Here is a 22,118-nt window from a genome sequence, read left to right on the forward strand (position 1 = left end):
AAGCATGCAAGGGGGGCAGCTTTTGCACAGCTGGTAAATCACCAGCTGCAGCTGCAGTAAATCTTGCCAACCAAAAGGTTGACAGTTCGAAGCTGGGTCAGGGTGAGCTCCTCGCCTTTATCCCAGCTCCCTCGCCCATCTAACTGATCAAAAACAGCAATGTGACTAGATGAATAGGAACTGCATTAAGTGGGGAGGTATTTTAGGCACGGCGTATCAGAGGAAAGTTTACAAACAAAGAAAGCTCTTCGACAAAGAAATGGAGAAACAGCACCTCCCTGTGACCGGAACCAAGCATAGCCTCCAAAAGATGCCAAAGGATGAAGAAAGGCCTAAATATACGTCTATTTGTTGTCTGTCTTGTCACTGTATAATTGGCACTGAATGTTTGCCGTATATGTATTCTTTGATCCGCCCTGAGTCCCCTTCAGGGTGAGAAGGGAGGAATATAAGTACTGTAAATAAATAAATAAATAAATAAAATTCTCAGATTATACATATGCCTGCCTATATTTTTAATGCACACAATGAGGAAGCTTTTCAGAGCCAAGTTGGGCTGGAAAAATAATGCATCTATTTTATTTCATGTTCGTTACTCGCCTCGCACATAAAATTTGAAGATGACAGCAAGGATGCTCATAACCCTACTGCCATTGCTCACAATAAAAACAATGTCCAAAATCCAAAGATGTGATTCTGTGCACAAAAGGCATTCACTACATTTGGAAAAGATACTGAAGACCAAACATTTTTTTCTATTTCCAGAGACAGAATCATGAGAACAGTGAGAAGCTCTACTTGTTGTCAACACTGTACAAACTCTTGCATAAGCTCTTGTGCAGGTGTTTGCATTTATTTTCCTTCTGCTCCTCTTTCCTTGGATCAATCAAAGATCCTCTTGGATATATACAGGAGAACAAAATGGCAAATTGGTTCTCTGTTTGTTCTGAAGACCTAGGGGTGCCCTGTTTAGCTCTACTTGCCTTCATACAATAAAGTGTAATGTTCTGTGCCAAAGCTAATTGCTGAGAAATCCAACAAAGACTATCTGCTTGCCAAATGAGCTTTCATCCTCCCTGTAGTATTTAAGTGACTTCATACTGTTCTGAGCTTCTTACAAGTCCCTTCTAATGCGTTTAGTAGGATTTAAGAGAAAAGAGGAGTGGGAAAGTACCCAAAAAAACACATCGCGTATTCAGGAAACATGCTGAAAGCTTTTAATGCAGCTCATTCTGCAGCAGTTGAAGTTTTGGCACCCAGTCAAATATCCTTGCATCTTCAGCACTGTGGAACAGTTAAAGTATATGCAGATGTAACTGTGCTGACTGAAAGATGTATTATTTGAGGAGATTTTTTAAAAGATGCTCACCTTCATCACTTATTGCCTGCTGTTTAACTAGTGTCATAGGAGACCTGGCAGGAGGTTTACTTAACGGATGACGCCAGCTTTTAGATGTTTTTGTTTTTTCACCTTCTGTCACCTAAAAAGAGACAACATACATGGAGTTTAAGATATACCAAAAATGCCCTAGAAGTATGGCTTTTATTATAACATTTTCCAGAGGGATAGTGAAAGTCACAAGACTCATTACTGCTTTATATAACATGATGAAAAAGAGAAAGAATGCATTACATTATGCAGCTGGCTTTTTCTTTCAAATAATTATGTTATGTTACAATTCCTTCACTACAGAAGGTGACAGCTGATCATTGCTATTAAAACTTTTTTGGCTAGATTTAGATGACAGTTGAAATTCAGTAGTTAGGATGACAGTACTAAAATGAGTAGCTAAGGATAAAGCGTAACTGTAACTGTAGTTCTTTAAGTGATCACCTGTGTACTCATACAGATTGGTTATCTGCACCCACACAGTGAATCACTCCAGAATCTTACATAAGATTTTTAGTGGCAATCCTGGCCACCTTCAGAGCAACTATATGACCTTCTTACCTATATCCTCAGTTGCATGGATACCCCAGGAGTGAATCAAAGGCAAGATACAGTTAAAGGAGAATGAATAGTGTTGTGTGAGTTCACAGATGATCACATAAAGAACAACAGTTACAGATATGCAACCTGTTCTTCTTCTTTAAGATTATCTGTGATAGATCAAGAGGAAGGGATATCAAGGCAAACACAAATACAAGGCAGCATCCTCCCTAGATCACGTGTCCAATTGTAAAGGGTGATAAAGATCAAGAGTGTGTAGTTGCTCTACACACATCTTCCAAAGGAATTCCTTACAGGAAGGCTGAAGCTGTCACCATGACTTATGTAATGGCTATGCACAACAGGTGGTGGCTGTTTTTTTGCAACTTCATAAGCAAGATGTATGGTGGAAACCACCCATTTAGAGAAACACTGCTTAGATATAGGCAGTCCTTTCCTCTTCACAGAATAACAGTTAAAAAGTATTTGAGCACTGACACAGCCAAAGCAGTGTCCTGATTGATGTGGAACATCGATATCACCTGAGAGAGAGAGAGAGAGAGAGAGAAGGATGTCTGGTCTAAAAATGAAATCATAGTTGAAATCATAGGCATGGCTGGCCTACCCTGAATTGCTTAAACTTCCCTCCCTGCCTGAAAGTTGCAATTGCAGAATCAGTGGCAAATGCATGGTTGATGTAAGCGTGCTGAGGCTCTCCAGGAATGGATTGAACACACTGAGCCTATCAACCTGTATCTCATAGTCTATATCATGTTCTTTGGGCGAAAACTCTAGGATTTCACATGAGACACCTTAGCCACCTCAACCAAAGGGGATACACCCTTGCTTGTAGCCACTGTATCTCCACGTCTCCTGGCTGAGGAATATGTTCAGCAAATCTACATGGGTGGAAATTGACTTTTTCCAGTCAAGATGATAATTAAGTACACCCAGAAGGAGGCATGGAAGTCACTTCCAAAGAATATGGAAGATCTTCATGTGATCAATGTGAGTCTGATCAATTTCATCTCATGAAAAAGAGGCCAAGAAGATGGAGCTGTAAGATCAAAAAAGTGGCCTGATATAGAAGGCCCTTGAGCCAAAGTCTTCAATTCTGAAATTTCTGCCAGGAAGAAATCTCCCAGAGAGATCTTTTAAGAGCGGTCCAAAAAGCCAGGAGCTATAGAGGCAGAAAGCACTGTAAAGGAGAGTCACAATAAAGGAGACTAGATTAAAAGGCCTATTCTTCTCAGCTTGCACCTTTGGCCACCAACAAGGGATGTTCATAAAGTAGTGCCTTGAAGTGCAAGTCCAAATTTCACTTGGCCTAAGATATGAAGCCTTTGCAGAGATTACATAAACCAACTTTGTGACTTTCACCTGAACAGCAGACACTTAGATTGCCCATCTTTTTCAAGTATTCCTCTTCCTGTGGTTATTATACTTTTGAAATAATTCTTAAGAATTCCTTAAGAAAGTAACATCCCAGAACAGGCCACACCCAAAAGCCATCACTCAAAGCTGTAGTCAGAATTAATCCACAGTTAGAAGAGATCAAGACAGACTGAAAAGTCAAAAATGAAGTAGAAGACAATCTAAATCATTCCCAGCAATGCTGTTACAGTGGAGGAAGAAAAGGAACTGAGGATTTAGGTAGGAAGGTGAGTGAGGACACCACCAAAAAGCTTATGTAACCGTCTGAAATTTTCCAGATAATGTACTACAGTGGTGCAGATAACCCATTTGTACGAGTCATAGAGACCATGAAGAAGGACTGTAAATATTCTTAAAGGTAAGAAATGCTGGTGCTTTTGGGTAATCCAATACTTAAGAGAAAAGGGTTGAACCATCAATAGCATTCCATAAAGAAAAGACACACAGCCCTAAAATACCATGTCCAGTTCTCGGCATTGAAGTAAAGAAAACAATTTACAAGCTCATTTAGGATTTGATACGGAACCAAGTTTAATATTGCAACTACCAAAAGGAACCAAATGGTAATCAACTAAATGGGATTTTCCCCATCCTAAAAGGATTCGAGGAAATGAAAATAGTCATTCTTTGGTAGTCCTTGGTAAATCTTCAAAACCTTGGGAATGAGTTTATAGTCTATCCTCTACATGGAATACCTCCCCTTGCAAAATATAGAAAATGGTATAACTCTGGCAATATGTAGAAGTTAATTTGAGAAATATTATTTATTATGACAATGGTTTCTAAACCCTGAGCCTAGAGATGCTGCAGACCTATGCAATGATGTGAGATGCTGCCACTGCCCTTTCATAATGGAGTAGAGCAAGTGAAATTGCAGTTGTTGATTTTTAAAGAAGCAAAACGTATTATAATCTTAAAGTAAATATTCTCTAATGTGAATCTCAGAATCCCATACTGGGAAGAAGGCTTGATAGAAATAGAATACAACTTGGCAGAAATATTTTTCCAGAATATTTTAGATTGATTTTCTCAAATTTGAGGATCAAATCTAAATATGGCTTTATTTAGTAAATGCTGAGATTTCCACAGTAGTAGAAAATGTCCTCATCAGAATTCTAGTTTCTGGGATTTTGCAAACCTGTACGAACTCTGTTCACCACAGAGAATAGCTAAATATCCATCAACATTAGGTAGTAATTTAAATATTCTATTTCAATTGCGAGAATACTCATAAAGCTTGGAATTCATGATACTGACAGTGCCTGGTGCAGAATGGAATACTCCATTAGCACCCTGCAGCTGTCATACAGTTCCTGAGGCAGGCAGCTCTGGCCACTCAAGGAAACAGGACACTGACTTGGAAGGATCATTAGCCTAATGCAGTACAGCTGCTCTTATGATTAAAGAGTACGGTGGTTTCATTAAACAAAGCAAGGTAGCTGTGCAGAAAGTCAAAGAGGCCGAGGTTTTTCAGTAGCATCCCTATAAAATGCTTGTATGCAACCACAAGACAGTCACAGCAGGCAAACATATTGGAAAATATTTGGAAACCCACTTAGGAATGGCTAAAAAGTACCCAAGCAAATGAATTAAACATAAGCTGTAATACAGAATCTCACCACTGAGAAGATGTTTATTAGCACTTTATATGAAAACAGAAGGACTGGCTTTGGGACTGTTAAATCTCATCTCTCTGTAAAACAATGATGAGTTTGCTATTTATGTCAGTAAAAGGGCAAGTGCTGCTTTATTCTTAGCTCTAAAGTACATTTCCCACTCTCTTAGGAACATCTGGCAATCCAAAATGGGCTGCTCTCTGCATGTGACAAAAGCAGAACCAGCCTCCACGTTTGTGAATGCAGCTATGCTATTATATCTTGGAATCTCAGTGAACATTTAAAATCAACATCTCAAAAATGGATGCTTTATAAAAGGTGGTAATAATAACAGCATTGTTTGATGTAATTACTAAGAGGATGAACTACAAAAGTCACCAATTCAAAATCATACTTGAAGCACGTGCTCACTATTTTCTTTGCTTTAGATACAAAAATAGGGGTTATAATGCTGATCTGTTTTGCAGAACAGCTGTAATGTCACTGGCATCTCTTACACCATAATAAATTGCAACAAATAATGTAAAGCATAAAAATGCAAAGTATATTTATTATGAACTAAATTCGCCCCTATGACTAGCTACAGACATTATGAGATTCCAATCATCTGAAATCATTGTATGAAATTATATTTAACCTATACAAATAGGAAGATTATATTAAATATATTAAATTGAATAATCATAGCAGTTTTCCCCCTATAGTTCCTTGATGAATACAAAGTCTTCCCTTCTGACCTATCCAAAGTCAAATAACTTCATTCAGAAGGCTGTTGAAAGGATCAAATGCAACAGAAGGACCAAGCACATTTCACATTTAACTATTAAGCAGGATAACAGATCTGTGGATAATAATAACAATATCTGTTTTCTATATCAATACCTACAAATCTAGGGTCATTTCATGAAATTCTCAGATAAAACAGTGAATTTATCATATGTTCAATTTATTTTAATTTTCCATTTCTTACCTTTGATACTTCTCCAGGTTCCAGGCCATTTTCATTGCTTTCAACATCACTGGTATCATCTTCTGTAGAGAAACTGCTAGTTTCTTCTTTCTCTATACTTTCAGCTTCTGAAGAAGCATACTCCAGAGTCTGTCTTGAAGTAGTTGAAGTTCTTAAATTTTCCTGATTACAACTAGCAGATGAAAGCAAAGCCAGGGCCGATTCCTGGGAACAAAAGTGCACAAAGCCAGAACCTCCTTTCTCTTCATTTTCAGTTTGTACTTTTTCAGTTACACAACGGTGAGGTGAACTTGAAGAGTTATAACCTAAAAGGAGAAAATTTCAACATGAAGGTAATGCGGGTATTTGTAAGAAACATTCTGATCATGGAATAAAAAGTATATTTTTAGATACAGTTCCAGCTTTCGAGATACATCCAAGAAAAGAAATGCAAAATGATGTCCAAAATACATTAAACCTTTTAAAAATATATTGTAATATGGAATCAATCCCATTTTCAATGCATTTCAAAAAGACATCCAATAATCATGACAGCAACAATATTCAATTGACTACATTCTGTAATTTTTCTCTAATTTTGCTATTCCAGAAAACCATTTGAAACTCATGGGTGAACCACAGAAGCAATTATGCAAGCAATCCCACATGGATATGTCATGTTGGAGCTGTGCATTTATAGGGCAAACTTTTTGGCAAGATTCAGCACCCATTCCACTGAGGAAACAGTGGGTTGCTCCTATGCTTTGTAAGTCTCCCCAACGCCTTCAAAATCTGCTCAAGGAAATGTTCATCCCTCTGTAGCAGACATTTCAAGTAGTACAGAGGACTGAAAGAGGAAAGACAAGAGTGTCTTGTCACACTAGAAGGCATCTACCATGGTACTGTTTGTTTTAGGGCTTTGGTCTGAAACACAATAATTACTCCCAACTTAAGGTAGACCTACTGAATCAATTACTGAATTGTGAATCAACCAAAGGTGACTCAGTACATCTACTCTTGCAGGACTATTGTTAACATTTCTCAACTTCTCTCTTTCCTCTTACTTAGATTCCAGGGAAGCACCCTCAAAAAAAGGGTATGTTTATTGATCATACCATAATGTCAACTTTTACAGAACTGCCCTTGGAAGCAGTTGTTGGATACCACAAGCAAAATTAATCTGCTGCTATAGACAAAATTTCTGAACACATATTTGGATATTTTTACAAGTATTTTTTCCCTTTAGAATATTACAGAATGATAAATTTTAATTATGATTTAGCAAAATGATTCATTAATGCGGTTTCTCTGACAGACCATTCATTGCCATTTGCAAAATTCTGCTTTCTTTTTCCCTAAAAGGGTCTAGAAAATGTTCTAGACAAGATTTTGAGTGTAGCAGTATGAACGGAGAAAAGGAGAATTTATGTTAGTACCAAAATAGATTTGGGTCCATTTATCTAATAGATTTCAATATTTTGCATAGAAATATATTGGTGTCTGATGGCAACAAGATTACAAACTCAAGTGTCTAGGAAAAACATGAGATAATACCTAAAGCCCAAAGTAAATAGGTAAGTGCTCCAGAGAGAGCGTGCCAACAGTTGTGCCTTTATCATTACATTTATATTAGAACAATATTCCAGTGCTACCATACCATTCAAAATACACTAATCTGATTTTGGAAGGAGAGTCAGGCCTGGATGTTACATGAACGAAAGACTGCCAGATGGTACCAAAGATCTCCAAGTTGGGTTAAAAAATGGTGCCTTACTGAAACGCCAGAGAATGATTGTTAGCCCGTCTAAGGAAATCCTTAGTCACAATGAAAAACACTGCTTCCTTTTAGTATTGACAAATATTAATAGACAACTGATCTTACCCCAATTCGCATTATATTTTACAGTGCTGACAATGCCTGTGGCTGTATAACAACCTGGTAACAGTCTCCAAGGAACTGAAGGAGAACACAAGGTGTAACTTCTCACTTGCAGATTTATAGGATCACAGTATCAACTGCCTACAAATACTTCGGGAAATAAATATCATGCATCTCACCCGAGACCTCTTTGTTATCCAATAAATTCTGATCTATCTGCATCCTGCTTGCGTCTTGTTCTTCCCCAGAAGGCACTCCTGTGTTTACTGGCTTTACTTTTTCTGATGGCTTTTCTTTGACCTTGAAGCTATCTGTAGTTGCTTCAGTGGCTGTGATTTCTGTACCAACTACTATGGTTGATACCTTCTTGTCCTCTGGAGTTTTAAGCTTTTTTGATCGTGATCGGGTGTGCTGGAAGCTGTTATAAGAGATACTGCTGTCAGAACAGACCGTCTGGCTGGGGTAAGATAAAATATCTACCAATATAAATGTCCCTTTCACCTGCTTAAAGGAATAAAAAAGTGACAATTTTTCATCTTTTTGTGTGGAGATGGTGTTTACAATTTATTAAGCAACAGATTAAGAATTGATTGGATTTAACCTTCTACTACTCTGTTATAACAGCTCTTAAAAGCCTAGTTATTAAACTGAAATGACCCCAAGTAATACAGCTGTAATGCACCTAAATTAGTCTTTCCCACATCCTGAAGAATGATTCACCAAGTAATTGCTGTTGGGGTTCCCTCTAACAATTTCTCAATTGCATTAAACTGTGACAATGATGCTAAAATACCAAAGTGTTTAGACAATATGATTAATTACTTTACTTTAACTTTATTTACCAAATAAATAAATAAATAAACACATTTCAACAGATTACAAAGAAAACTTTAGAGGCAGTTACCATAATCTGAACTGAATTGCCACTTCTAAATATATGTCAGGTTTTGAGATTGCAGAGGGAGGGTGGGGTGGAGTTGCACTCTCACCTGGAAAGAAAGAAGATGCTATGTGTGGCAACAACTTACATTGCTGCACAGCTGGCACCAGGTGAATGAGAACGGTGGGCTTAAAATCCCACTTCCCTTCAGTGCCACCTTCTTGATCCATTCATGGTCTTGCCCTAAATTTCAATGCAGGCCACACTGGCTCTCTTTCGGATCAGATGGAAATTACTTGGCATTGACAAAAATGGCTAAAATTGTAGTCTTAATTCTGAATTTGGTCACTTAGGGATTAGTGTCAAAAGCAGAAAAAGAATCAGTTATCAATGGCCCTGACTTGAGCATTTTTGGGTGAAAGGAGGTACCCTGATTTGAACCTAGGGCTCTGTGGGCCTTGGAGTTGGAAAGGGAATAATTTTGGGGACTGGCCCAAGATGGGCTCCCATCACAGTTTTGGAGGAATGATCTCTTGCCTCAGTCGAGTTCTATATTTATGATTAGAGGATTATCCTACTTTATCCCATCATTTGCATCTTCACTCTTTATTTCTGGGTGGAAGTTCTATAAATGTACAAGAAACTACAACAATTGTAGATACAAACATGTTAGAAATATTTAGCTATGAAGACGAAGGACAATGAAAAGAAGCGGAAAAGGTAACAATATTCTGAACAATGCTGAAATTCTATGCTATCAATACAAAAACTGGTTTGCAGCTATTTTAATAATATGCTATGTTGACGTTTCTCTACAGGAAGAATTGCTAGTTTTTGGAGTACTCGGCTGAACACAGGTCTGTCAATCACTGACAGACAAGGAAAATGTCTATTTTGGAACTTGAGTCTAAGACATGGAAACAGAAATGGAAGAACAACTTTTCACCTGCTTCTAAGGAGCCATTTAAAGAATCCATGTGGGATTTCTTTAAATAGTAAATTAATGCCTTTAATCTTAAAAATGTGCCAGAGTAATAAAGACAACATAGAAGATCATGAAACCTCATTTCTTCAAAAAAGTAGATGACTATCCCTTCTAATCCAATGAGTGTAATAAACAGAAATAAACAAGATTCTATGCATGGGTCTCCTTTGGGTTTTGCTCTTGCCTAGGTTAATAGGAATCATGTCAAAACTGTTATCAGTCTGATCCATATATGCAATGGAATCATGGGAATTGTAGTTTTATAAGGTCTTTAGCCTTCTCTGCCAAAGGCAGTGGTGGTTCACCAAGCAAAAATCCCAGGAGTCATGGCAATTAAAGTGGTGTCAAACTGCATTAATTCTACAGTGTGGATATACCCATAAACTGCAATATGGCACAAGTATTGACATTTTCCACAATACTCTCTTTTCATAGCACTGCTAGCCATACCCTGTCACTTAGAATATTGTCATTATTACCTGTGTATTTTCCTTGAACTGGTATTTCTGTACTTATGGGATCCTCTCTGGAAAGCATGCTATTCCCAAAATCAATGTTATCATTTTTTTTCTTGACATATAACAGCAGAGGTGAAACTGAACAAACATTTTATCTTCATTTGAGGGACTTGCATCTCCTGCTGTGTTTGCGCTTGTGCCAAGTCTACTAATTAAATAGCTCAGAAATGCATCTACTGGTTTAGCTTAGCGAATAAATTCAGTGCATGCACTCATCTGATAAAACTTTCAACATAATTACTATAATGTCTCCATTTTTAATTTTAACTTTTAAATTGGTTATCCAGATAAATAAGGGTTGTACTGACAAGGAAATAATTTCTCTGCCAAGTGCAAATGGCAGCTGTATAATAAAGATGCCAAGCTCTATAGCAATACAGAAGCATCATCACACAATTATGCAGCATACATATTAAAACTCAAAGTTTCTAAGTTGTAAATGCAAGTATATATATGCACATATTTAGTTGCTGTGGCTGGATGGATTATGATTCACAGGTCAGGGAATGTACCACAAAATGTTCATAAAAATCTGCACCAAGAAAGTTAATGTACCATCATTTGCTTTGTAGATTCTGTAGACTTGTACCATGTGCCCAAGGGCTATGAAAATACCCATAGAGGGTAATCATCAGTCCTGTTCTCTTTCTTGCTTTGTCAATTGCCTTATTCTATATATACATTACATATACACTCTAGAAAAAATTATAGGAAAATGAGAAGGGGGATTAGAGCCATTCTCAATGAAAATTGCAAATCCACAGACAAATACAGCCAAAAATGAACACAGGGTGACCTGTTTCAACCTTGTATTATAAAGCTAGGCAAAAACAAATCCTGCATTTTCTCTACATGAAAGTATTTTCTGCATGGAAAATAATATTTCAATGCAGAAATGTTAATTCCTGCCCTGAAATTGCTACTTTCTGCAACAAAAGATGCTTTTTTATGCAAATCAATCATGTGTGCATCTATCTGCTTATCCCAGATTTTACACTAAACAAATGTTTAATTAAGTCTTACTGTGCAGAGATTTTTCAGCATATGGATTACTGCATTGAACTATTATTTACCCACACTGCTTCTGCCACAAAACAATCACATGTGAATTTTGTGGACAATAAATCCCGAGTTGTGAAAGTTTTCATCAACGCAGGATTTTTCTCTCAGAGTATCTCAATCATGGAAAAAACATGTTTTTCAGTCATCTGAAAATCTATTTTTGAATATTTTTCCATCCCTATGTGCTGTGGTACATGTGGTACATGAACAAGAGAACTTACAATTATGTATAATCAAGCTTTCACATGTGCTGGACAGTAAAATGTGATTGTTTACATATGACACATTCCATTTGTGGAACTTGCATCAGGAAGAGGAGGAAGAAGATGGGATTTTTGATAAATGTAAAGAGGTGCTTTCTGATTCCAAAGTGGAAAGTGCCAAATTATTACCAGTAAACATTTAATTTTTATACTGATAACAAATTGGCATTTGCAAGACTTGCAAAACAGGTGGATTTGCCTGTATTATGAAGTACAGATAAAGCATCCTCTGCAGAGTCCACTGTAAACACTGAAGAAGAAGTGTATCATGTAAATGTCTAAAACAGCCACTTGGTGTTCAGAAAATTTCTACCATTGTCAAATTTTGCAGGACCCCCAACACTGAGCCAAAGAGACCCACAGTTTAAGAAGCCTTGGTTCAGAAGAGCTTCTGAAGAAGAAAAAAGCAGAAGAAATCACTGAGGCTTGATCTACACTGCCTTATATCCTAGAATCTGATCCCAGATTATCTGCTTTGAACTGGATTAAATGCATCTATCTGCTTATCCCTGATTATCTAGTAGTGTAGACTCCTATACTCCAGTTAAAAGCAGATAATCTGGAATCAGGCCCTGGGATATAGGGCAGTGTAGATCCAGCCTCACTAATATGACACAGATTCAGGATCCTTGTCAATGGGAGAATAGTTCTTTTAAACTAATTTTTAGCTGGGTTATGTGTTTTAACAGACTGCATATGTTGCATTCTATTATGTTGCTGTGCACCACATCAATCCATGGGGAGAAGTAGATAAGAAATAAATATTATGGCCATGAGAAGAAAATGTAGCAACGGTCTTCCTTGCACATAGTTATGAGGAGAGAGAAGCTTTCATTCTATTTTAGATTAACTAGTTTGCCACTTCATCTGAAACATAGTTCAAAAAGCCAATCTGTTTCAACAAACCATAATTAACTACAGTTTAGGGATCAGACATATTACACTGCAATTAATGTAAAACAAAATTTTCATACTGCTCTTTCCACCTGCTAGAAATGGAGAGTGAGTGTGAGCCCAAAGCTTGCTGAAGCTTGTTCGTCAAATACTAAACTGTCCCAACAAGGCTGCTGTGTTGTTTTAGTACCAAAATGCTACTTGGGGAGAAAAGGAAGTATAAAAGCAGCAGCTCAGACATTTGCTTTATATGCCTTTGCCAGAGGAAATGTTGCAGTGCTCACTAGTTCATGGAAAAAGGTTTCCAAAAAGGCATCATATATCTAGTTCAATCATGTGTGGTGTGTTTTAAAAAACATTTTTGTATCAAGAAGAGAAAGCTGTGATCCACCAGAAGAACACATTAAAAGGCTGTAATGTAAAAGGGGGCAAAGAAAAGCACGGCAATTTTTGCCTAGGAAGAAACTGTCGAGATAAATGCCAGGGCCACCACTACATTTTAACATCTGAAGAGATGTTAAAGAGATCTCTTGGCTTGATCCAGAAAAAAATGAATGAAACACTCAGAACATATCTATTGTACTCTCCAAGTTTAAAATCCATGGATCAAATTAGCATGGTATAGAGTGATGAGATTCTCTTCTCTTACACAAGGCACCTCCTCAGAAAATAGTTGGGCAAAATGGTAAAACCTGGACAAAGATCAGGTCACTACACGGAACTACTACCTAGGAAAAGAGTTTCAGTATCATAAATTCAAATCTGCTGTTGCAGTAGAACATAAACTAGATATTGTCCTGGCTTTTGAACCTTCTGCAAGTAGAACCTGTCTGTGGCCAGAGGCTACTGAACTGTCAGAAATAAATACGTGAAGATTTTGTAGCATTCTAATATCTAGAAGCTAGCATTTCACTGGGCTCTCCCTGGCGCTGCTTTTCTTAGTACAAAACCACACTGTGATTCAGCAAGAAATGCTTATCTTCATAAAGACAAAACACCAAATACTATATCAATGCTCTGAAATCCACATAGATTTTAGTAACGTATTCTCATTAAACTTTTTTTTTAAATGGATGCTTCTTCAATGACTATTATCATTATGAAATATAACTCCTTTGCCCTCAAGTTCCTTGCTAGATTTTTAGAAGACACAAATTAACTGTGACTAAAATAAATGAAACAACTGAAATGAAATGTCAGAGGGATGGGTATGACAAGGTGAGAGCAACTGAAAATAATAGAAATTACAAAATATTTTAACTTTAGCTACATGGAATGCAAAACATTCATACCACCTGAATGATCTCTTCGTTTTTCTTCTCCTCTGCAACCAGGCTTTTACCTCAGGTGTCGTTTCAGGAGTAGGTTTTGTATGATCAATAGTATATACATCCTTCCCTTGTTTCCACAGGTGGTATCTGTCTGGCTGAAATTTTCTTACAAATATATCCATTGATATGGTTACCATGTCTTTCCTGCAGGTACACTGGGGAAGAAATTGGATGGGTATATTAAAACAAGCTCACAAATAAGGCAGAAATGCAAACAAAACCACAAAAGCAACCTACTGAATCATTACTGAAACAACACATAGTGTGATGTCTCTGTGTGTAGAAAAGTTCCAATTCATGGTTTAACCAATGAAAATACTGTGTTACTAATATATTTGCATTTATTTATTTCATATCAAAAGCATTGTATAAATTAGTATAAAACTGATAAAAATAGAAGGAGCACAAGAAGCTAAATATCTTTTGACCAAAAACAGGCAACAGCATCAGCATTGTCTGTGGCCTCCAACAATTGAGGCAGGGCATAGTAGACAAGCATACAGATGCGGAGTTGTCTGTTCTGCTCCACAATCACACAAGGTGGGGGATTCTTTTAGGTAGTGCCATTTTGCCAGGTGTCTTTTGATCTGCCAACTCCACTTCAGGGTCTGTTCAGGGACTTCCAAGTTGCCTATTCTTGGTTTGCCCCTGGAGGAAGACCCTTATGGGGGGGGGGGGGCATCCAATTGGGATTTCCTGGTTTAGCTGCCCAGAGGGATATTCTTGCTGTTGCTGGGGGAACGTTAAGAGGAGTGGTCGGTCTCATAAAGCTTTTCCTTGATTTGAGTCTACTGGGAGGAGGCTGACAGCCATGCAGTGGATGGCTTTCACAGTGTTCAACCTAATTTCTCTCACAGCAGCAACTTCCTGTCGCACATTGGGGGGGGGGGGTATATATATTTGCATAAAAAGATTGAGCTGATCACTTCATGATAGAAGCAAAACAAAATCCAGAATTCTAGTACATATTCATTGTAATTAAAATTAATATTGTTGTTATTTTAGTAAGACCAATGGTACTAACATTTTTAATCTTTTTATTCCAGCAAAACAGCTAGGATGTGTGTGGCCAGCCAACATCAGAGTCTGGTCAACATAGGAAAATTTATTAATAAGGAAGAATAGAGAAGCTAAGATAAGTTGCTTTGGCATGGATCTACTAGGAAGGATAGCACCCCACCTCTTTTTCTCCCTAGCAGAATTGGGTGCAAATTACTTTTGCACTTTGAATTCTGTTTGCAGCAGATGGTATGGCCAAAGACAAAGGGAGAAAGTGGGAGGAGGGAAAACCTGGAAAACTTTAATAGCATCTGAAAAAGTGGGAACATAGAGGATTAATTGGGATCATCTCTCCCAAATCAGGACAGGTGGAGGGAATGCTGTTAGTAAAAATAGAAACTGGGACACAGGGTAAAAAGACTTTCCAAATTAATAAGTACACAGAATTCTCTCCTTTTTCCAATCAAAATCTCTGTACATTGAAGATACATTTATAGACAGGCATGAAAAACAATTGCTTAAGAGATATCTTAAGGGATTACAGTTTTTGCTATGAAACTGAAAACCATCCTGCAATTTGAGAAAGGATTAATATCTAAGACACTGTTAATTTATTGATGAACTGCACCCCTTGTGAAATGATATTCAGAGGTGAAATGATCCTTTAAAAGGAAATAAACTTTCCAAATAAAATTGCATCTACAAAGAATTCCTTTTTATCATTTTCCTGCTGTGAGGCAATGCTGAGGTCAAAGAGGGGTCATAGTTTAAAATGAAGAGCCAGAAGTTGAGAGTCACTTCAAATATGTACTATTTCTCAGATGATAAGAGAATCCCATTTTAAAAACAACCAAGTTTAGGATCTTTATTTAATGTACACAAATCGAAAGAATAACTTCCTAAAAAACACCACTTCTGCTCTCTGGAAAGTGGAAATATGAACACTGTATATGAGGAAAAGGAATTGAGAATAACTCTCTCATTTTAATTTTCCTTTTTGGGGGGACAGAGAGGGATTCCAAAAGGACTTTCAAAATGATGTATTCACAAAGTACATTGTATGCCAGTATAATATCTAAAATCTCAAGTAAATAATAGGAATTAGGTTTATATTTTGAGAACTCTCTTTTTATATGTATGGCAGAACCAGAGTACTCTTTCCATGGAGACAATCATCCACATAACTCTCCTTTAGAGCAATCAAGTAGGCAATTTCCACTCTTCATTTAAACTACCCTCATGCCCACAATCACGTCAAAATGTAGCTGAATTTTGTCAATCAGTACTGCATTACATCATTCACTTAACTATGCAAAGTATGATAAGAGGAAATCACATACAATCCAGGAAGACAAAACAGCCAATGGAAAAAAAAGAAGAAGAAGAAGAATATTTTTGAAAGCAAATATTTGGACAATTCAAGTGAAGTCTGTCAACCAAAATCGCCAGCCTGGGTGCAATCCTAATGTGTTTTTAAGTAGTTGTTAAATGTGAGTTGTTTTCCCCTTATCATAAGAACACAATCTACAAAATAAACCTCAAAACAATTCTTGTCATAATTACTGGCATGCTAAGCAGGTATTTTACTTCCAGGGCTGGTATTTTGGCAGGACTATATGACACAATCCTGTTTGGTAACACCTAAGAAATATAATATTGCCAAAAGATAATTCAAAATTTTGGGGGTATTTTGAATTTGCTGTCAGAAACATATATTGACCTGCATTCAATTTATCTATGTATCCCAGGCTTCTCTAAGCTATTCTCCTGCTTTACACTTATTTTTGAGTTTTGATTAGATTGGTCAGTATTCTACATAAGCTATTTTGTTTGGATTTCCTCATCCATAACTGTTCTTTATTCACAATTCCTACTTAAGTCTGATTTACGCCAGGCAGGTTAGCCTGATGAAAATCAGGGCCAGAGCAGCTCCAGATCCAGCACATACAGGATGAATTTGGGGGCATTGTTTAGACAGTCTAGGACTGTACTGACCCAGCAAGGCTATCACCTCCTCCATGTTGTCATCACTAATAGCCAGCAATGGATCACCATCTGAGTGCCTGGTGTCATGATCATCTCTGCTGATGTCAAAACGGGGCTTCCAAATGACTAGCAAGAAGGAGGTGGTCAATCTCCCCTCCTTGGTGGTATGCAGTCACCTGACATCACTAAAGTCCGCAATCTTGGCCATGATGTCAGACAGACTGCTAGGATCAGTGGAAAAAACATGTTCCAGCTCTTTTTGCGACACTGATCAGTGGAGAAGAGAGTTGATTTGAGGGCATTTGGTTCCAAATGGGCCCAAACTACCTAAAACACAGCATTTCTTTTGTCATGGCCATGTAACCCCTCATTCACATACATCTATACAACACAACAAACAGGAAAAGAAAATTGCCCCAAATTGGCCAAAATTGTGTCCAGAAATGACATCACTTCAGTTTGGACATGCTGAAAAGCATTGGTGTGGCAAACTAGACGGGCACCACAAAGAAAAATGGCCCTCATACTCCTGTGCAGTTTCTCATTCCTGGCCTTGACACAGATCTCACTTATGCTTTATTCAATGAGTAGAACCATCTTGCATTAAAATATGGGAAGCTGTAGCATGTTAAGATTTTCAACATGTATCGGTGTGGTATTGTGAGGGTAATGCTATTACATATTAAAATTGATTATCTTAATCCAAAACCATTTTTTCTTTAGATGATTCACTCTGTCTCAAATTCATGTTTTTAATTACAATTCTCTTTCAGCTGGCCATCTTCTTAATGAAATACTTTATATAAAAACATGTATTGCACAATGCCATGACAATCAACATGTAATAATGGCAATAAAGTTCATTCTGTATATTAGTTTTCTTCTCCCTCTGGAGAAGTAAACAACAAATAGACTGTACCACATAGGTTAGATTCTAATATTTTAAAAAGAAACAGATTTGTGGAATTTTGTTTGTGGTTCATCTAACTATGAACCATAATATGGTGCTAAAATAGTTTTTGGGCATCAAAATCCAGATATTCAATTACACAGCATATTATGAATTCAATTATTGCTAAAGCCCCAGAGCCCATCCTGTTAAAGATTCCTTCATCTATAGCCACACATTTTCTTCAAGAATCAAGCAAGTAACCAAGATATATCCCCATAAACCTTGTTACAGGAGCTGTGATGGCAGGGTTACAGTTTCCATATTACCTACAGAATGAACATTTGGCGGGTGCTGCTCAAATGTGAAAAGGATTTAGAGCACGCTGCAACAATAGTCATTCTTCCCTGGCAGAATCAGAGAATGATATATTTTTACACTGACCTTCTAGCAAGTCATAGGCAATACTGCAGAAACCCTTGATATCAGTTATCCATTTGTACAAGCTTCAATAAAACAAGTGTTCCTTTGGTAAAAAGCCCAGAAAGGAACACTCTGTTCAAAGTCACTTTTTAAAAAAGATACATAATGTTCAACTGACACTACATCCCCCTCACACAATTTTAAACTTCAGGTCTATAAAAGAAATAAGTTATCATATAATGAAATCTTGGTAAATTTACAATAATAAGAAAAAGTGTAGCTGTCAGCATATTTACATGTCATTCTAGGTGCTCTTGTTACATGTAATATCACCATTAGTATGTACAATGTTATGCAACTGATAAATTAGTTATCTAGAGCTATATCAGAAAAAGCTAATTTAATTCACGGTTTAGAAATTGTAGTGGGTTCCCAGATCAATTTTTTGATCTGAGACCTTCTATAGGCCTCACATTACACACATGAACATGGCCAAGTAACATCTGTATTAATAAGGAATAACATACACATTACAGCAGTTTGCTTTTGCATGAACCTACTGCGAAGAGTAAGACTATGCCTGCAGTTTTCTCCTCCTATCAAAATTCATGATTTTGGCCTGCAAACATCCCCTCGCCTAATATATGAGATTGACATATACTGATAAAAATACCATACTTTTGCACTTTGCACTCAGTTTGAAATAACCGAAATACGCTGAGGACAGAGGGAGAAAGTGGAAGGAGGAGAAGGAACCCAGGATGTTTTAAAAGCATCTGAAAAGTGGGATGACAGAGGATTAATCAGGCTTATCCGTGTCAAATTGGAACAGATAGAGGACATGCTCTAATGCAGACCTGTCTGAATATTTCTTGTTGGTGACACACTTTTTAGACATGCATTGTTTTACAACACAGTAATTCAGTTTTACTCACGAACTGGAGGTTAAACCAACACCTTATAAGAAATGCAGGCACATACATATGTGAACACAACATATCTAATGAAAACCTTTCATTTATATGTTTTTAAAATATACATATTGTTTACGTCACATAGACTAAGAGGGTTATTGTTACATTTGCACAACACCCTTACACACGACAGTCGACACAGTAAAGTGTCACAACCCACCTTTTGGAAAACTCTGATCTAAGAAAAACAACAGCAAGTGCAACTCAGTTCATTATTAGAGAGATGTTTATCTGTTGGCTATAAAACAGCCACAAAGCATTGACCTAAATCCAATACTATATTAGAATAAACCTCGCTATAATAGGTTTTTCTCTTTCCACCCACAGTCTTTTGTACTGCTTGAAAAGTACTCTACTTTCAACAGCATTCCAGATCTGGTTGTCAGGGAGTGCAGGGGCAGAAGGGGTTGCAGAATGTAAACGTAAATTGTTCTTTAGTTATGCTGAGAAATGCAGTTCTATCAGCAGAATGACACTTATGGATCCCATTCTCTATTCTTTCCTTCAGTGAGAAAAGCTCCATGTAAAACCAATCATGTGGATTGAAAGCTAAAGCCATATGCATTATGTATATTATATCATGATCCACTGACCACTCTTCCTCTGCTAACAATAAAAATTGATCAGAACAGTTTTTAAAAGTTCTGATGGTGATATTCATTACAGAGATTAAAATGATTAACAGACTATGATCTTTCTAGTTAGGGAGAAAGAAACAACATTAAGATTCTCTATAAGAAATATATGGCACTATACACAGAGTGAAGTTAAGAACAGGTTATTTTCCCTCTGACATGTGAAGAAAGTTTCAAGTACCCATAACTGCAGTATTAGTTCCTTTTTTTCTCTCTGCTCTTTCCCACTCCAACCTCAGTCCAGAGTCGCTGGTGTCTAAGAATGGAAATAACTTATCCTGCTGACTATTTCCATGAATGACACAGAAGAAAATAGAGCACTGGATGTGCAGATCCTTATCAGTATGTCATCTAGACACAAAGGATATAATACATAAGGTGACAGACACATGTAGACATGCACAACAGACATCAGACCTGGAATAAAATGCTGCAGTGTAGAACATTCTTATTCAAATTGGCCGTTCCTTCCTTGAGGATATTCCATTCCATTCTCCTCCCTTTGAATATTTAAAAGTTTTCTCAAGGTGAATCAAAAAATGCAGTATACAGTTTCGTGACTGTTATTATCTGTTTACTATCAATGTGTCTTCTCCACCCCCTTTGTTCTCCATTCTTACAGCAGAGATGGAAAGTGTGTGGTCCTCCAAACTTGGATAGCTCATCACTGCTGTCTAAATTGGCTGAGAATGTCAGGAGTTACAGTCCAAAAATATCTGGAGAGACACACCTTTCCCGCCCATCTTAAAGAAAGAAAACGAAGGAGGCAAATAAGAATGGAGGAAGAGATAAGAGATACGAGATACGTCATCTGCAGTCTCTGACTTTCTTTTTTGAGATAACTTTTCCTGACAGATGATTAACATCATTTTGAAGCCTTGGGGGTTCTTCTGCCATATCTGCTAGTTCAGCAGCTACTGTTAGACAGGCAGCCCAGTCCATTGTCCACTGACCCACTCCCAAATTTCTTTTTCAACTCGCTGAGCTGTTGTTTAGGATTCTAGCCAACCAGTCTGCCATGCTGTCTTCAAAACACCCCACTCCATTCTAAACTATCACACTCAACAGCCAGACAGCATGTTGTATCTGTTGAGGATGCCCAGTTTTCTCTGAATGGTTTAGAGTCATCTGACCCTTAGTATTTTTCTGAAGTAATTTCAATTTTCTGATACCTTTTGATGTTGCCTCATTCTGCTGAAACCTTGTCACATGGAAAGAGGTAGTACCATTTTGTCTAAATAAATATTTATATTCAAATCATGTAGCACACAGGCTGACACATACCCGCATATGCAGAGCACATCAGACCTGCAACCAAGCACTGCATTATGGATTACTCTTGTTCAGTGATCCAGAAAGCTATAAAAATAAAGACTGAATGATGGTGGAGCAAAGACAGACATTATAACTGAGATCATCTTCTCAAATACCTTACAGCAGGGGCTCTCAAACCTTTTTAGCCATAGAGCCCTTTCTGTAGCAAAAGTTTCTCGTGGAGCTCCAATAAATATTTATATATTATATTATATTATATTATATTATATTATATTGCATAATGTAAATACGTAAGGCATGGGCAAACTTTTTAACCAACATAAACTTGAAAACCCCTGAGGCCATCCAGTCCAACCCCCTTCTGCCATGCTGGAAAAACACAATTATAGCATCCCCAGCAGATGGCCACCCAGCCTTTGTTGTAGTAGTAGTACTAATAGGAGAAACCCCAGGGACCATTCAATCCAGGAAAAGCTTGGAGGAGGAGGAGGAGGAGGAGGAGGAGGAAACTGCAGAGCCCCTCAATATGTTTTGTGGAGCCCCAAGGGCTCCGTGGAGCACACTTTGAGAACTGCTGCCTTATGGAATAGCACCCCACTTTTTAAATAGATGAAAGTAGAAAGAATCACAAGAACAATTCAGTAGAACAAAGCAACGTTTAACACATTGAAAATATTGGTACAAACATGTGTTAAGTTTATTGTGTGTCAGCTCCAGCTCTACTGAAATTAACTGCCCTCAAAGTAATTTCAAAGCATATGATTGAATAAATAATGTTTTGTCCATCAATATATATATATATATATATATATATTACATGTTTTAATAAGATTTAAAAAAACTGTACAGTGACCCTCCATATCTACAGATTCTGCACACATAGATTCAATCATTCACCACTTGAAAATGTTGTTTTAAAAATCCAAAAAGCAAACCTTGATTTTACTTTTTCATACAAGGGACATTGTTTTATTACGCCATTGTATATAATGGAGTGTAGCCTTCAAAGATTTTGGGATCAAGGCCTTTAATCCCTTAGGAGATCCATTGGTCTTCCCAGGCAATTAAATATATTACTGGCAACAGTTTTCATACCAGGGAACTAAAATTCAGGAAGTGCTAAAGTTTTTAAAATGAAAATTCCAATGCTATACTATACATCTATATATATAAATCTGTTAGGTTGGTTCAACGGG

At 37.3% G+C, this 22,118-nt stretch overlaps 1 protein-coding gene across 5 annotated transcripts in view; it reads right to left on the reverse strand.

Moving 5' to 3' along the window:
- The window catches only part of KDM4C (lysine demethylase 4C), a 276,898-nt gene that overhangs the window by 98,843 nt on the left and 155,937 nt on the right, over positions 1-22,118 (reverse strand). For 3 of the 5 annotated variants that reach the window (XM_060762302.2, XM_060762301.2, XM_060762304.2), the window contains exons 10-13: positions 13,703-13,896; positions 7,988-8,226; positions 5,951-6,255; positions 1,370-1,481 (exon numbers count right to left, since the gene is read on the reverse strand). In XM_060762302.2, coding sequence (XP_060618285.2) covers positions 1,370-1,481; positions 5,951-6,255; positions 7,988-8,226; positions 13,703-13,896 — 850 coding nt within the window. Of the gene's footprint in view, positions 1-1,369; positions 1,482-5,950; positions 6,256-7,987; positions 8,227-8,712; positions 9,366-13,702; positions 13,897-22,118 lie in introns of those variants that run through there. The other 2 variants (XM_060762305.2, XM_060762307.2) reach the window with 2 other exon arrangements.

Source organism: Anolis sagrei, chromosome 2, assembly GCF_037176765.1.
Source record: "Anolis sagrei isolate rAnoSag1 chromosome 2, rAnoSag1.mat, whole genome shotgun sequence".
Classification (NCBI taxonomy): Eukaryota; Metazoa; Chordata; class Lepidosauria; order Squamata; family Dactyloidae; genus Anolis; species Anolis sagrei.